At 46.4% G+C, this 16,050-nt stretch overlaps 2 protein-coding genes across 4 annotated transcripts in view; one reads left to right on the forward strand and one right to left on the reverse strand.

Moving 5' to 3' along the window:
• UBTD1 (ubiquitin domain containing 1) overlaps window positions 1-14,062 on the reverse strand; it is a 52,477-nt gene extending 38,415 nt beyond the window's left edge. The window contains 2 exon segments of the mRNA XM_079137474.1: window positions 13,532-13,553; window positions 13,555-14,062. Coding sequence (XP_078993600.1) covers window positions 13,532-13,553; window positions 13,555-13,602 — 70 coding nt within the window. The 5' untranslated portion in view covers window positions 13,603-14,062.
• A 348-nt stretch (window positions 14,063-14,410) lies between these two features.
• The window catches only part of MMS19 (MMS19 homolog, cytosolic iron-sulfur assembly component), a 29,742-nt gene continuing 28,102 nt past the window's right edge, over window positions 14,411-16,050 (forward strand). For all 3 annotated transcript variants that reach the window (XM_079137463.1, XM_079137464.1, XM_079137465.1), the window contains exon 1: window positions 14,411-14,569. In XM_079137463.1, the coding sequence (XP_078993589.1) occupies window positions 14,455-14,569 (115 nt within the window). In that variant the 5' untranslated portion in view covers window positions 14,411-14,454. The remainder of the gene's footprint in view (window positions 14,570-16,050) is intronic.

The following is a 16,050-nucleotide window of genomic DNA, read 5'->3' on the forward strand; positions in this document are numbered from 1 at the left end:
CATTTGCAGGAATGAGGCAAGATGGAATATTAGGGCACACAGACTAGTCACCCAACACCACCTCTGAATGCAACTGCACTGATCAGTGGCTTGAGCCAGTCCCCAATTTCTTCCTACTGAACTACCCAGATATACCAATTCCCTTCCCCTGAAAGGTAAGGATGGATTTTGAGGATGCCTGCCAATTTCATTTTTTATTTTATTTATTTATTTATTTATTTTGGTACTGGTAATTGAATCCAGGAGCACTAAACCACTGAACCATATCCCCAGCACTTTTTTAAAAATTTATTTTGAGTTAGAGTCTTGCTAAGTTGCTTAGGGCCTTGTAAATTTACTGAAGCTGGCTTTGAACTTCCAATTCTCTTGCCTCAGCCTCCCAAGCTGTTGGGATTACAGGTGTGCTCCATAGCACCTGACCTAACTTCAATTTTGAAAAAGAATAATTTCACCTCTAAAACTGAGGCCCCAGATCCAGCCCACGACAAGGATTCCCCCATCCATTCATACCCAAACCAGCATGGGATGGTGGGAAGACACATGAAGAACAGGGTCCTGAGGCTGAAGTCTCTCTTTGGACACTGCCAAAGCATAGATGAATGCCCAGGAAATGGTGTTACCATCAGCAACAGGCTGAGTGTCTCTGCCCAGAGCTGCAGGAAAAGAACGTGATGGTCAATGATGGGCCAGCCATTGAGGTCCTGCATCTTCCATGGGGCACACAGCCAGCAGGTCCAAGAGGCTCAGCTTAAAACAGGAGGGGCTGGCTGCAGATTACATATTCTCCAGTAAATGTAGCCTTCCTTCTGCCTACTGACCCCAAAGACTAGCCCATTCTGTTCCTAGGGAGAGAGTCCAAATAATAATGTCTATAAGCATGGGGATTTTTTTTAAAGATTCATCTGGACCTTGTGAAAAACCATGGCAGTGATAACTTTCTAGCCAAATTAGGCCTCCTGTTTCCTCAGCAGCCAGGCCTGGACTAGGCCACAACAATATCACAAGGAGCTAGACTTAGATGAGCTCTGGGGTCTGTGAACCTGATATGAGTACAGAGGGGAGAAGGCAGGGAGCAAACAGAGGACTCAGCCTGGGGCATAAACACACTGTAAAAGTGCTATGGGCTCCCCTGGGAATCACACTCTGGGCTCTCCTGGCCCCTTGGCACTGTGTGTTATGGATCTGCCTGAAGGAGTCAGGGGTGGAAATGGGTTTGGCAAAACCAATCACAGCCGCTCCGGCATTATTCAGTCCATCACACAGTAGCTGCTTGAGGAGAGGAACAGCCCTGTCCTGTGTTCCCACTTCAGGTTGAGGACACAAATGTCAGAATCCTACCAGAATAGCAGCTCTTTCACTTTCAAGTCTCTAAACCTCAGCTTCCTCATCTGTAAAATGGAAATAACTAGGCCTTTATTGAAGTGTAGGCAATTATGCCCACCTTGCAAGGTCCAGTAAAAACTGAAGATATCTAGCAAGTGCTTCCTGCACACATGCGGGTGACTAATAAACGGTACTGCCTTTGGTGATGACCCTTCCTGCCGCTGCTGGGAGGGCTTGGGAAAAGAAACACTTGTGCCACTTCACAGTCTATTTTAGGGAAACAGAGCACTTTTGCTAAATTTAAAAAAAAATCAATGTTATGTGTAATATCCCATATTACAGGGGACAGTGTGGTCTGCCTCCCAGATGCTGGGTGGGATTTGGGGAGGTGGGAGGAAGGACAGATCCATGAAGGTTGTCACAAGTGTACTTTCTGGCATGTTCAGGTTGTGCAGTGCAAGAACTGGCAGAAGTAGAGTACTGCGAGTCACAGGTGGCAATGACGTCAGCAAACCAGCCATACCTGTTTAGAGCCAGTGAGCCCTTTGTTCAAATGAGTGAGGATAGAATGGCATGGAAGGCTGAGAATCAAAAACAGTGGTCTAGAAACCAAAATCCATTTCTCACTGTGTGACCCACCTCCATACAGTAGTAAATATCACCCAGCCTCTCCCCATAACTGAGGAAAAGCCCCACCTTGGGAACTATCAGGATAGAGTACCTGCCACCACAGCTGGTGCTCAGTGGATGGCAGTGCAAAATAAATGAAAATCAACGGGATTCAAACCTAAGTGCAGGGGCTGCTTATTACTCTAAAAGAGGTCAATTCATGGATGCTTATCACCAGCAACTGTAAGTTCAGAGGGGACATGTGCAATTGACCACACATATCACAGAAGTGCATGAAGTTCTAGGAGGGAAGTCCCAGCATACTTGGAGATGTTCTGCCAAATTGAAGATGGGCCTCAGCAAACTGAGGGCACTCGCCAGCCTTGATCCTCTGGGTGAGAAATGTTTGAAAGTATGTGGTGATAACCTAGAAAAGTGGCCACTGATTGTTGCTGAAGTCAGCATCAAGAGTTACAGGGCGTGTTATGAGCGATTTGCTACAATCAAGAGGTGAAGACCTCAAGTTTTTGTAAATGATTCGTATTTTTAAAAATGAAGCTGGATTCAAGGTTATCTCTATAATAATATCACTGTCTTACAACTTGCTTCCCAATTGCCTTCCTAAATGAATGAAATGATAAGAATGGTAGATAAACCAGGGCACAGGGAAGAAGTTAGGTCTTTTTTTGTACTGGGGATTGAACCCCTACACCCCCACTTTTTTTTTTTTTTTTTTTTTTTAATTTTGAAACACAGTCTCATTAAGTAGCTCAGGTTGGCCTTGAACTTGCAATCTTCCTGCCTCAGTCTCTGGAATTGAGTCTCAGGGATTACAGGCATGTGCTGCAAGTTAGGTCTTGCCTATGGACTCCATCGGCTATGAATACCAGCTGGTGGCTGGGTGGGTGAAGACAGCTGGCCTAAACGTGGTGCCAAGCAGTGATAATAGCAAAATATTACACATTAAACATGTCCTAGGCACGGTTCTTTACACTGAGTAACTTGAATCATCATGACAACCCTTTGGACTTATCTCCATTTTACAGATGAGGAAACTGAGCTCCAAAATATTTAAACAACTTGCCCTCCATTCATGTACAATGAATCGAAATGTATTCTGCTGTCATGTGTAACTAATCAGAACAAATAAAAATAAAAATAAAAACTTGCTCAAGATTACATAGTTAAAGAGCGTAAAGACTGGGATAATAAAATGCAAATAGGTACTAAATGAATAATATACTTGCCATAATTGTCATAATTACCTATCACCAAAAGAAAACTATTTTTTTTTAAGAAAACTACTTTATAGGCTGGACACAGTGGCACATGCCTGTAATCTCAGCAGCTCAGAAGCCTGAGGTAGGAGGATCACAAGTCCAAAGCCAACCTCAGCAATTTAGGAAGGCCCGGTCTCAAAATAAAAAAGGACTGGGGATGTAGCTCTGGGTTCAATCCCCAACACCAAAAAAAAAAAAAAAAAAAAAAAAAAAAAAAAAAAAAAAAAAAAAAAAAAAAAAAGGTAAAGTAACGTAAAAAGAAACCAAACCTATCTTACAAATGTCCTCTTTGAAAGACCTCAGATTATGCAAATCAAAGGAAGCTAATGCATGACCTGCACTAGTTATACATTCTGACTCAAGGGAAATGGTCAAAGGGTGACCAGAATCAGATTTCCCAGGTTGGAGTACAAGACAGAGCTCTGCTCCTCCCAACACTGGGGCTGAACAATGATGTAGAATATAAGCCACCAGAGGAACCAGGAGCTCTGCCTTGGTTATCTTCATTAACAACCCTTCACCACCGTTTACTAAACATCTCCTATGTGTATCCACCAAGATCCCTTCACACTCATCACATTATTCCTTGATTACTGTCAATGGTGGCCTTTGTCCTATTTTACAGATGCAGAAACTGAGGCTCTGCCCTGAGGCTTTCTTACTGTGGTGCAGCCATCACCTCCCTATGGCTTTTGCCATTTATTAATAAGTAACTCTGGCAGTTTAACATCCCCATCAAGTCCCAGTATCTTTATCTGTAAAAGAGGAAAAGTGATTTCTGCCCTGCCTACCAAGATGGGCTGTGGGGATTGCATGATAAATAATACTTGAGAAAGCACTTTGAAAACTACAAAATGCTGAGCAAAGCAATGGATTGTTCCTCTTATTAATTACAAAGAGTGACACCTGATTCTGCAAGCATTTTGCTAATGTGACTCCCCCTCCCCACCACCTCTTTTCCCTTGGGAATTGGGGAATAATTCAAAGTCTGCAGAGCGTGGGCACTCTTTTCTTCTAGTCCCTGGCATCTGGGATTTGGAAAGTGGAGGTTTGCTGCGGGAGAAGGAGGAAGAAACAACAGTATTTGCATTCTACTGGTGTTTCTCTTTAGGAACACAGTCTTGGCTGGAATTCTGTTGCCTCTAGCACACTCAGCCTTCAAACAGCAGTCAAGGCAGATTTACCACGCACCTACTATGTGCCAAGCACTTTGACCCAAGAAGATGGACGCGGAGGGCTTCTATCTATAGAGGTTGTGATCTGGGGCCCAGGACATTAGAGGAAAAGGGGACAGCAACAGGAGGAAGGGGTGGCTACAGCCCTTGGAGTTTTGCAGACTTCACAGCTGACCTCTGAGGGCACTTTTCATGGGTGGGCAGGGCTCGCAGCACAAGGCAATGAGCTGTGGCACAGGAATTCCAGTCAAAGTCCCCAGGCTGCATTCAGGCAATCTCTTCTCGGCACAGTGATCACCAGCAACAACCACTTGACTTTCCCAAATGTAAAACAGGGAGAACTGTTCCACGGGCAAACTGGGCAGAATCAAACAGATGATGCTTGTGAACAGGCCTAGCCAGGTACCTGAAGGAGCTCAATAATAAACTCTCATTGAAAAAATATAACAACAAGAGAGTTAGTTCTCATCTTCTCATTCTGAGGACAGACTACAGTGGCCAAAAGCTTGGGCTCTGCGGTCTACAAGCTGTGTGGCCACGGGCAGCAGCAGTTGTTTTTTTGAGGCTTGGTTTCTTCACCTATAAAAAGGTGATAATAGCATCCCTGTAGGGTGGTTATGAGGATTAACCTGGATCCTGCACCTGATGCTCCCTGTATGTGGTACATGCTGCAAAGGTGAGCTGCTGCTAACTGCATCTCTTGAAACCCTCAAAACAACAAGCCCATAGGCTCACCTACAGGATCCAGGCTGCTTGCTGGCTCATGGGTGCCTGGACTTGGGCTCATTCACCCTCAGTGCCTAGAACCAGGCTCTCAGAGGAAACAGAAACCAATGAGGAATCGTCCTGCTAACGTCCCCAATACCAACACCCTGACATTGTAATGAAAGGGCCCCCAGCCCCTTTCCTAACAATGGAGAAAGGAGTTGAGGAGCTGAGGATGGTCAGAGATGTGGGTGCACATGATGCTCATGGAGGGAGGCTGAGGCAGAAGGATCACAAGTTCAAGGCCAGCCTCAGCAACTTAGTGACACCCTATCTCAAGAAGAAAGAAAAAACAGACCAAAACAAAAAGTAACAGAAAACAGCAAGCATTGATGAGGACCTGGAGAAATTGGAACCCTTGTGCCCTGTTGGTGGGAGTGTAAACTGGAGCAGTCATTAAAGAAAACAGTAAGAGAGTTACTCAAAAAATTAAAAGCAGAATTAGCATTCATCCAGCAATGCCATTTCTGGGTATATACACCCAGAATTGAAAGCAGGGACTAAACAGTTATTTGTACACCTATGTTCATTAGCAGCATTATTCTCAATAGTCAAAAGGTAGAAGCAACCCAAATGTCCTGTGAGTGATGAGAGGATAAACAATGCAGTGTATACACAGAATGGAATATTAGTCTGTTTTTTAAAAATGACATTCTGACACATGCTACATGGATGATGATATACTGAAAACATGCTAAGTGCTAGCATGTCAAAAAAGGGCAAATTTTGCATGATTCCACTCACATAAGGTATCCAGAATAGTCCAATCCACAGAGATATAAAGCGGACTATCAGTTGCTAGTGGTTTGGGGAAGGGAGAAATGGGGAATTGCTATTTAATGGGTACAGAGTTTCAGTTGGGGAAAATGACAAAGTTGTGCAGACAGATGGTGGTAAGACTGCACACAATGTGAACACTTATGCTGCAGAAATGTGCACTTTAAATGGTTAAGGGTAAGTTTTATGTATATATATATATATATATATATATATGCACACACACACGTACACACACACACACACACACACACACACACAACCACCACAATTTTCCTTAATCAGAAAGAAAAAAAATCAAAAAGCAACCACTGACTTCCAGGAAGAAGACAGCAAGGATAATAGGGGAGGAAACAAGAACCCAAAAAGTTCAGTAGCCGGAAGTCTTATAATTTCAGGTCCCTGGCCTTAGTCTTAAAAGCCCAGAATCCTCACTCACACTATTATAAGCCCAGTAACCAGGCAGGATAAGCTCTTCCAACTTAAGAACCTGAAAGAGAATTTAAAATCCCCTGCAAAACACACATACCCCAATGTTGCTGTGTGGGTCCCTCTCAAATGGGCTCACCCCCAGTAATTTCCTTCTGCACACCACCAGTTCTCTGCCCACCTACTCTCTTCTTCCTGAGCTAAAACTTTTGAGAGAAAGGCCTTTTGTGGTCCCCGTTGTCCCTAAGCCTATGTTTGGTTCACACAAGTGTGACTCAATGACTCCAAGTGACAAATAGGAGCACACTTTGCTCAGAAGCATATCAATCATTTCAGAAAGATTCCCATTCAAAAAATAATTTTTAAATATACAGTTTAGAGTTTTACTCCTTAAATCAATAAGCTTCAATATGGTCAGAAAAAAATACATATTTGTATTACTATAAATATCCTGTAGCTTTTTTTTAAAAACATTTGGGGATATAGCTCAGTTGGTAGAGTGCTTGGCTAGCAGGGTTCAATCCCCAGCACCACCAAAAAAAAAAAAAAAAAAAAAAAAAAAAAGTTTTTTTGTTGATGGACATAATATCTTTATTTATTCATTTTTATGTGGTGCTGAGGATCGAACCCAGCACCTCACACGCGCTAGGCAAATGCTCTACCACTGAGCTACAACCCCCCAGCCCTATCCTGTAGCTTTGAACAGAAACTTTCTAAGTTCACAAAGTCTTTTTATCATTCAGGGTCTCACTTGATTCTTACAACCTCTCAGAGAGGTGAGCAGGGAGTCACCTCATTGTACAAATGGGGAAACTGAGGTTCAAGGAGATCAAGAGGCTTGTCCAAAGCCACACAAACAACTAAGAAGGCCCAGAGAACCAAAGTCTCATTTTTTACCAATGCCAGATGCAACTCAGAGTTGAGATTTCACACTCAAGCAGACCATACGGCCATAAAACTATTTACAATCAGTGTTAGCTTATTTTATCCTCATATTATCTCACTGAAGTAAACTGGAGATATTATTTTTAGAGGATCAATTAAGCATGAAACAGATGACCTGCCCAAGATCACCACTCAAGAAAGTGTCAAAGGCATCCAGGCAGCACACGCCTGTAATCCCAGCAGCTCAGGAGGCTGAGGATTCCGAGTGCAAAGCCAGCCTCAGCAACTTAGTGAGGCGCTAAGCAACTCAGCAAGACCTTGTCTCTAAATATAATACAAAATAGGGCTGAGGATGTGGCTCAGTGGCTGAGTACCCCTGAGTTCAAACCCTGGTACCCCCCACACAAAAAAAATTAAATAAAATAAGAAAGAAAGAAAGAAAAAGAGAAAAGAGAAAATGGCAAAGACTGGGCACAACGAAGCGAACCTGTGATCCCAGCAGCTCAGAGGCTGAGGCAGGAGGATGACGAGTTTAAAGGCAGCCTCAGCAACTTAGGCCCTAAGCAACTTAGTGAGACCCTATCTCAAAAGATTAAAAAAAATAAAGGGCTGGGGATGTGGCTCAGTGGTTAAGCACCCCGGGGTTCAATCCCCAGTACCAAGAAAAAAAAAAAAGAAAAGAAAGAAGGAAAGAGAAAGTGGTGAAGAAGAAACTAGACCCCTTCCCTTTTGAATATGCTTGACCTTGAACACTTCTTACAATGTCTTGACCTCAGTACCATCAAAACTTAAAACAGCCCATGCAGTTTTTATACAGGTTGCACCGTATTTCTGTGAACTAGGCAGGGAACAGATATACCTTTGTTCTCTTTTTAATAGCTGAATAAGAAAAAAGAGGTTACAGAAATCTTTAGGTCCCTTTTCAGCTCTAAAATTCTATGATTCTAAAAATTCTCCAGAAAACTGATGGGCAGAAAGGCCCAGGACCCGTATCAACTTCCTTCCTCACAGTCTATTAGACCACCCCATCCCTGCCCTGCAAGTTAGGGACTACAAACACCACAAGTACCTGAGACAAGGACCCACTCTTACACAGACATACATGTGAAATGACAAGAATGTGCCACTGCCTGGGTGGGACCCTAATAAGGGACCTTCACTCTAAGCTCTCTAGCTTCTAGCTTCAGCCCCAGGAGGTTCCAGCAAGATGTTCCCAAGCCACACTGAACCATACCTCAGGTACTGGGGACCTCATCTGCCCCTGCAGTAGAAAGACGCCATTTCAGGGAAAGAACACCACTGAGGCTGCAATTCAGGTCCCTTCACTAGCCTACCTGCCCTAACACAGGAGGGCTGGTTGAACTCCTAAGCCGGGAGATCAATCAGGTATGCCCATCCTTGCTCTTCTACGCAGCTCACCAACATGGTTTATGCATGCTAATTTCATTCATGAAATACTGATTAGACACCAACTATACATCAGGCATGGCTCTTGGTGCAAAAGACCAAATCTCTGATCACAGGGAGTAAGGTGAGGCAGCCAGTGTCAGATGACGATACAAACTATGGAGAAAGGCAAAACCGGTAAGGGCAGCAGATCCATTCAGACACTAGGGGGTTGAACAAGGGGATGAAGAGCAAGAGGTAGCTTAAGAAGAGAAAATGGGCAAAACTCATATAGTGACTTACAGGCCAGTACAGTCTCTGAATAAGATCCAGAATCACAGGAAGGGCTGAGCAAAGGAGTAACAAAATCTGACTTACAGTTTACAGCATCACTCTGACTGCTGTGATGGAAATAGTCTGCTGGGAGACAAGGGAGGAAGTAGGAAGGTCAATGTAGAGGCCGACATAGAATGAAAGTGGTAGAGACAGGGAATCAGGTGCAGGATACAATGAAGGCAACACCAACAGACTTATCGATTAAATGGATGTGAGATTTGAGAGGAAAGGAGAGGTCAGGGATGACACCAGTGTTTGGGGGCCTGGACAACTGGAAGAAAGAATTCAACCTTAATTGAGATAAGAATTATGAGGGGAGCATGAGGGGTAGAAGCGGGAATTCATTCTGGCTTGGACACATAAAACTGAGGGACGTTGTAGATATCAGATTTGTTGAATAGGCAGCAAAGTCAAGGCTGGAGTTGGAGAGAATGACTGAGATTACAAACTTGAGCATCCCCAGCATATATAATATGTAACCATATGTATAATCATACAAGATTCACACAGATGATCAAGTTATCTGTCTACATATTTACCGTCCCCCACAAGACTGTAAGCTCCATGTGGCCAAGGACCATATCCGTTCACAGTCAGCCAAATGCCAGGCACTCAGTAAATATTTACTGAGCAAATGGAGAAGTTGCCCAATTACACCCTCAAGAATAGCCACACTGCCCACACAAAAAGAAGCAGACTCCCTGCCAAGCACAACCAGCCCCAAACAGGGCCCTGGGTCTGTACTCCCAGAGCCTGAGATTCCAGAACGTAAATGGATACGCCTGGCACATCACAGAGTCAGATATTCAAGTTTCAGCCCTGCCACATTCTTCAAAAGGTGGAGCAAGGCAAGAGACCTGCCTGTTCTACTACCTCTATTTCTTCTGACAGTGGCTGGGGGAATGGGCTGCTCCACCCAGGTCAGTGGTAGAAATATTGATCCACCTGGGATAGATGTATAGGCTGGCAGGAACCTCCGAAGGAGCAAATCCTCAAGTATTCACAGAAGCATGCAAGCACACACAGTATCTGGAGAAGAACTTATGCCTACAGGGGATACAGTCAGAGAAACAATATAAATAAACAATAAATGGTGACAATATAAAACTTGATGAGAGTGCCATAATCCTTCTACCCAACGCAAGAATTCCTAACCAGTGGCAGGAGTTCACCTGTCAAGTAACTGAGAAGACAGAATCAAGAACAAAAGGTGGCATTACAAGGCAAAAGTTTTCACCTCAATTACTCCAGTTTTGAATAGTCACCTTTATGAAGATGATAAAACTGCTCTAATGACCTTGTATAATTCCCTCCCTTTCTGAGATATTGGAAGTATGGCCCAGAGAGGATGGATGACTTGCCCAGGGTCACCAAACAGACAACCAGGACTAGAATTCAGGTTCTAGCTCTGTTAAGGGTTTCTTCCCATTTCAGTAGTGACAAAGAAAAGCAAGAGTTACTGTGCACACTGGGGGCTGGAGAGTTCATTTCAGGCATTAGTCTTTTTCTTTTTCTTTCTCTTTTTTTCTTTTTGGTTGGGGATTGAACTCAGGAGCACTTTTCCACTAGCTACATCCCAGCCTTTTTTATTTTCTGAAACAGGGTCTCACTAAGTTGCTGAGGCTGGCCTCAAACTTAAAATCCTCCTGCCTCAGCCTCACAGTTGCTGGAATTTCAGGTGTGCACCACCACACGCCTAGCTTCCCCTGCCCCCCCCCTTTTTTTTTAACAGTGCTGAAAATTGAATGGAGGGCTTCAAATGTGTTAGGCAAGAGCTCTACCACTGAGGTACACCTCCAGCCCTAGACATTAGCCTTACAACATGAAACTACTCCTTGTCAAAGGGTAAGCTGCAGATGTTAAAGGAATGCCAGATGCATGCTGTGAAGTTAAGAAGGATTCCTTCCCTTGTACCAAATCTGTGATCCTACAGAGTTCCCCTCAGCTTTGGACTTTATGAATAAAGCTATTCATAGCAGGACCCACAGAATTAAAATAACGATTCACTAGCAGGCAAAAAAAAAAAAAAAAAAAATGCAGATATATACTTCACTAAAATGTTTACATAAAAAATTCAGGTGGCAAGGTGAACTTGGGTTAGCGTTCTAAAATCAACAAATATTGAGTGCTTCCTATGTACAGGTCTCTGTGCTAAGTTGCGGAGTTATGTGAGTGCATGGTCATTTGAGTGAGAGACAGAGACAAATACAGAAGTAAAAGAGAGAACCCAGTCTTCAGGCTTGCACCTTGGTTGCTGATACAAGGCTATGAACATCAAAGACATGACTAATAATATGGAGTAGATAATTGTTAAGTGGCATAGGTAATGTGTCTGCAGGAGTCTCTGAAGAAACAATCACTTCTGCTGGGGGGGGGGGGGGTAGGGTTGTCAGGCAGGGCAATCAAGAAGGACCTGGAATTTGAGGTGGACCTTGAAAGGAAAGAAAGATCTCAATAAGGAAGAAAAATGAACAAGCAAATACTGATGGCTCATGGAAAGAGAAAGAAATAAGTCTTAAGGACAAAGTCAGATTTTAATAGCCTTGAAAGAGCTTGTAGGATTGAGAAGGTGAAAGTTAGGATATTGAAATTATAGGGTTTAAAACATGTTGATTGACAAACGCCTTCTGGGGGGTCACTGTGTGCAGGTATTTGATGAATGACTGAAGGCAAACTTGCCCTTGGTGGGGAACTCACTTCAGACTGGCAGAAGAGGTATACTTGAGATGACAAGGGGATAAGTCATTTGAGAAGAGGCATGTCTAAAGGAAGAACCAGCAGGCCCCAGTGACCAGCTGGGTGGGAGGCAAAGGACAAGGAAGTACAAACTTGCCAGAGAGAGTTCTTCAAAGTAAAAGTCAGACAGCTGGAAGAACAGAATAAAGAAGGGAAGCTCGTTGAGGGGAGATGCAGAGCTTAGTTTTAGAGGTGCTGAATCTTAGAATATCTATATCACAGTGTCCTGTGGGCATCTGGAGACATGGGTCTGGGGTTTCGGTTGAAGATCAAGATGTAAGGATCTTCCCAATGGACAAGTGTGTAATTGAAGATTTCTCGGGAGGGAATGTAAAGAGAAAGAATATCAAACTCGACCTCAGGTGTCCCAACCCTAAAAGAGAAGAAGGATAGGTATTGAGTCTGAGAGATCAGAAAGGAAAATCAAGATAATCTAATGACAAGAAAGGAAGCGGGGCGAGTTTCAGTGGGAGAGGGTTGTCAACAGTGAAAACATGCTATAAAAATCAAGAACTGAGCTTACAAAGAATAGTTGATGAATGAATGAATGAATGAAAGAAAAGGAAGCCCTTGGAGTGGAGAAGCAACTTTCCTCTGCAGAAGAATGGCCAGGGTTGCACTCAGACAACAGGATTTTAATGTTAAGTTTTACCTCATTCTTCCTATGAAAACACAATTCTTCCTGAACAAGTCATCCTGTCCACCACACAGACATCCTTCCCTGCTTCCCCCTGTCTCCCCCATTCTTCTTCCTAGTTTCCGAAATCCAAGTAACACACCTTTGGTGGCAAACTAGACAGGAAACTTCAACGAGAGTTTCCACTTCATTAACAACTGTGACTGTGGCTTCTCTTACACAAAAGCGTATGTGGCAATAGGGTGGAAGAGAAGATGGGGTTCTAGCCCCAGCTGCACTATTAACCAGCTATGTGACTTTGGAAAAGTTACTCAACCTCTCCGAATATGGATATTTACATGGGGGGGGGGGGGTTGGTCTACTAGATATCTAGACAAGTTTTGAAGGTCCCTTTGAGCTCTGAAGTCTATTATATCATTCTCAAAGGGTCCTTGCAACACCCTCAGGGAAACAACTGCTAGACCTCTTCCCGGGGTGAAGCGCCAGGATAGGAAGCTTGTACCAAGAAAGTGAGATGGCGAGGAGCAGCGCTGCTCAGGCCTCGCGGGTCACCAGCGAGCAGATTCCATTCCTAGTGCTCGGGAAGGATCCCAACAAACCCGAGGGTGACTCTCATCACGCACCCCACCTTTCCTAAACCCCCAGACGGCCAGGAGACTCTAAAAGCCCTGCGGGGAAAATAAAGATTTCCTTCCCAGAGTCCTGCGCTGCTTTTGCAAGTCGGATTCCGGCAGACACGATCTGCAGCCCGATAATGACACAGTCTTTGGAAGGAGCGACTGTTCTCGTCTCGCTCGCTCAGAGTTCTGGGGCTGCCTGGCTGCCCGCGCCGCGCCCCGACGGACCGGCGTCCGACCCCGGCCGGGGCTGCCAGGCCAGCGGCGCCCTCGCCCCGGCGCCCTCCCTCCATGGCCCCACTGCGGTCTGCAAACATTTCCTGCCCCTGCCCCCGCCCCCACCAGGAGCTTCCCAGTTGGAGCGAGTTGGTCTCGCAGCCGGGTCAGCACTTGCAGTTGCCCCAACTCGGCTTCCCCGGCCACCCCGCCCTGAGGAGGGGGCTCCGTCTGGCTCCGAGACATCGAGGAATCCCAGGCACCAGGAGCCACGGGAGATCGCTCGGGAACCCCAGGCTCCGGCAAGAAGGGGGGCAACTGCGGGGAGGGACGTGGCCCTGTTCACTTCCCCGGCGTTACCTGCTCGCTTGCGGGGGTGTCCCTGGGGCGGCCGGCCTCTCACGGCGCCTGTCTCCCACGCAGTTGCCCATGCTGGCTCCTCAGCCGGTCCCATGCACCGGAGACGGCGGTTGGCCGACTGCTCCGCGCTCCTGCCCCGGACGGCGGCGTCCGGGGTCAACGGCTCCTGCCGCTCGCAGCGGCGCTCCCCGATCTCCCCCCGGGGCGCTCTTCTGCCCGGCGGCCGGCTTCGCCACAAACTTTGCGGGCCAGGGGAGAGAGGGAGGTGGCCGGACTCCAGCACAGTCCCAGGTGGCCGGGCCAGGGGGGCCCGCGACGGTGCCGGGCCAGAGACCAGCCCCGCTGGAGGGGCGGAGAGGGGGCGGGCACCGCTGCAGCTACTCAGGGCTCGCTCGGGGCTCCCAGCTGGGGCCGGCCCCCCGGAGCCTGTCACTCACCTGCCTAACCCCGCCCCAGCCCGGCCCCGCTCTCTTCCGCCGGCTGGCGGTGCCCGCGCCGCCGCCGCCACCCGCCCCAGGTGCGCATGTGACTGACAGCACCGCCCCTCGGGCCGGGCCTGATTTTCTCATTGGCTTCCCCCAGGGTGCGCACCGCCCCCCGGCCCCACCCAGCCAGGTGCCCGCCCCGCCGCCGGTCTCCCGGGTAGCCCGGCCGGGAATTATTCGTCCTCAATGGCCCCCGGCTGCGTGCCGAGCAGCCTCCTCCCTTCTACGCGCCACCGCCCCAACCTCAGGCCCCGCCCCTCGGGGGGGGCCGTCCCGTCCCTCCCTGGAACTGCCTGGCCCGGAGCCGGCAGGCACGTGATCCAGAGAGCGTCCCGCCCCCTCGGCCTTCGCCCAGCAATTGGCTCAGAAGACGCGTGCGCGGAGAGGTCCTTCTTTTACCACCTCCTACTTCCCCTCCCACCGTCTCGGGTGCGCGTCATGGCTGCCGCCGCCGCTCTGGAGGCGGCGGCGTCGCCTACGGGCGCCCTGTGGGGCCTCGTGCAAGACTTCGTCATGGGTCAGCAGGAGGGTCCCGCTGACCAGGTGGCTGCAGGTACGGCTGGCAGCGCCGCGTGGCTTCTACATGGCCGATTGGAGGGAGGCGGCCTCAGCACCAGCGCGGGGTGGGAAGGGAGTGAGGGACAGAGGTGACTTTGAGAGATTGTTCTCAGGCTGCTTGGTGAGCATCGCGAGCTTGAAAGCCATAACAAGTAGCGTCAGTTGCATCTTTGTTAAAGCGTCTTTACGCTCCTCCTCTCCCTCTAGTCAGTGATAGAACACCATTACATTTCACAGATAAGGAAACTGAGGCCCGGCGAAGGCAAAAGACTTGCCCTGGGTTACCGATCAGATAGGAGGGGGAGCTGGGACTCGAACTCCTCTCTTCAGATCGGAGCTAGTTGCTCACGCCACCAGACACGTTGTGTGATGTTGACGTGGGGAGATGGATGTTGGAGGCATCCGCTCCTGTCGCGTGGCATCCTGGGAGTGGCCGATGGCCCCCTCTCTAACTGGCTGTAATCCGAGGGAGGAGGAGAAGAGGAACCAGTCTCCGGGGAATTGGAGATAAGATTTATTCCGTGCCTTAGTGTTCTCAATTAATTTGCTTCACGACTTTTTATGTGTCATTTATCTTCTTCCCAGATCTCCAGTTTTTTACTTTTGACCAGTTCAGGAATCCTTAGTTCCGACACTCCAAAATTTGAATAAAACAAATTCCAGGCCACTTTGGAATTCTGACTTAGCTTTTTAAGGGTTGGGGGGAAACAAACCTAAAAAATTATCGAATGTTAGGCCTTCACATTCAAGTTTCAAAGAATACAAAATGAGTACAGATAAGGTTTTTTGAAGTATTTATTTGGGGAAGTTTTGCACGCTTGGGGAAAAGTAAAGGGCAAGTTTCTCTTGCAAATTGAACAGATTAACTTTTAGGTGTCAAATGAATAATGAATCTACTAGAAACATAACACTGGACCTTAGCAATATTCTCCTTTCATTCAAATCATTTCACTATATTGAACACATATTAGTCTCCAAATATGATGCAAAGCAAGTTAGATTAGATATGTGACCACCAAGAACATATAATGTGGTTGAAGAGACAACCAAGCTCTAAGAGATTTGTGCAGGTTGCTTTGGAAGCATCAGTGGGCAATGCCCAGTGCTACCACTAAGCTTATCATATTACAACTTTAGAAAGTATAGTGTGTTATCAGGGCTTACAATTAGTATGTGTTGTCAGTGTGGTTTTACAATGTTTTATTATGAAAAATTTCAAACATTCAGCAAAGTCTGAACAGTCTTATAAGAAAACACACCCACCACCTGGATCCTACCATTACATTTTTCCGTAACTTGCTTTATCATATACTTATCCATCCATTTAAATTGTTTAAGTATCAGTACACTTATGTCTGAGTACTTTGGCACATCATTGACTAGAATTTGTTTACAGTTTATCTTAGTATAATGTTTATATCCAATGAACTATACTGTCCAAAATATATATTCATTGTTTGTAGCTAAAACAGTCTC

This window comes from Sciurus vulgaris, assembly GCF_902686455.1.
Source record: "Sciurus vulgaris genome assembly, chromosome: 4".
Taxonomy (NCBI): domain Eukaryota; kingdom Metazoa; phylum Chordata; class Mammalia; order Rodentia; family Sciuridae; genus Sciurus; species Sciurus vulgaris.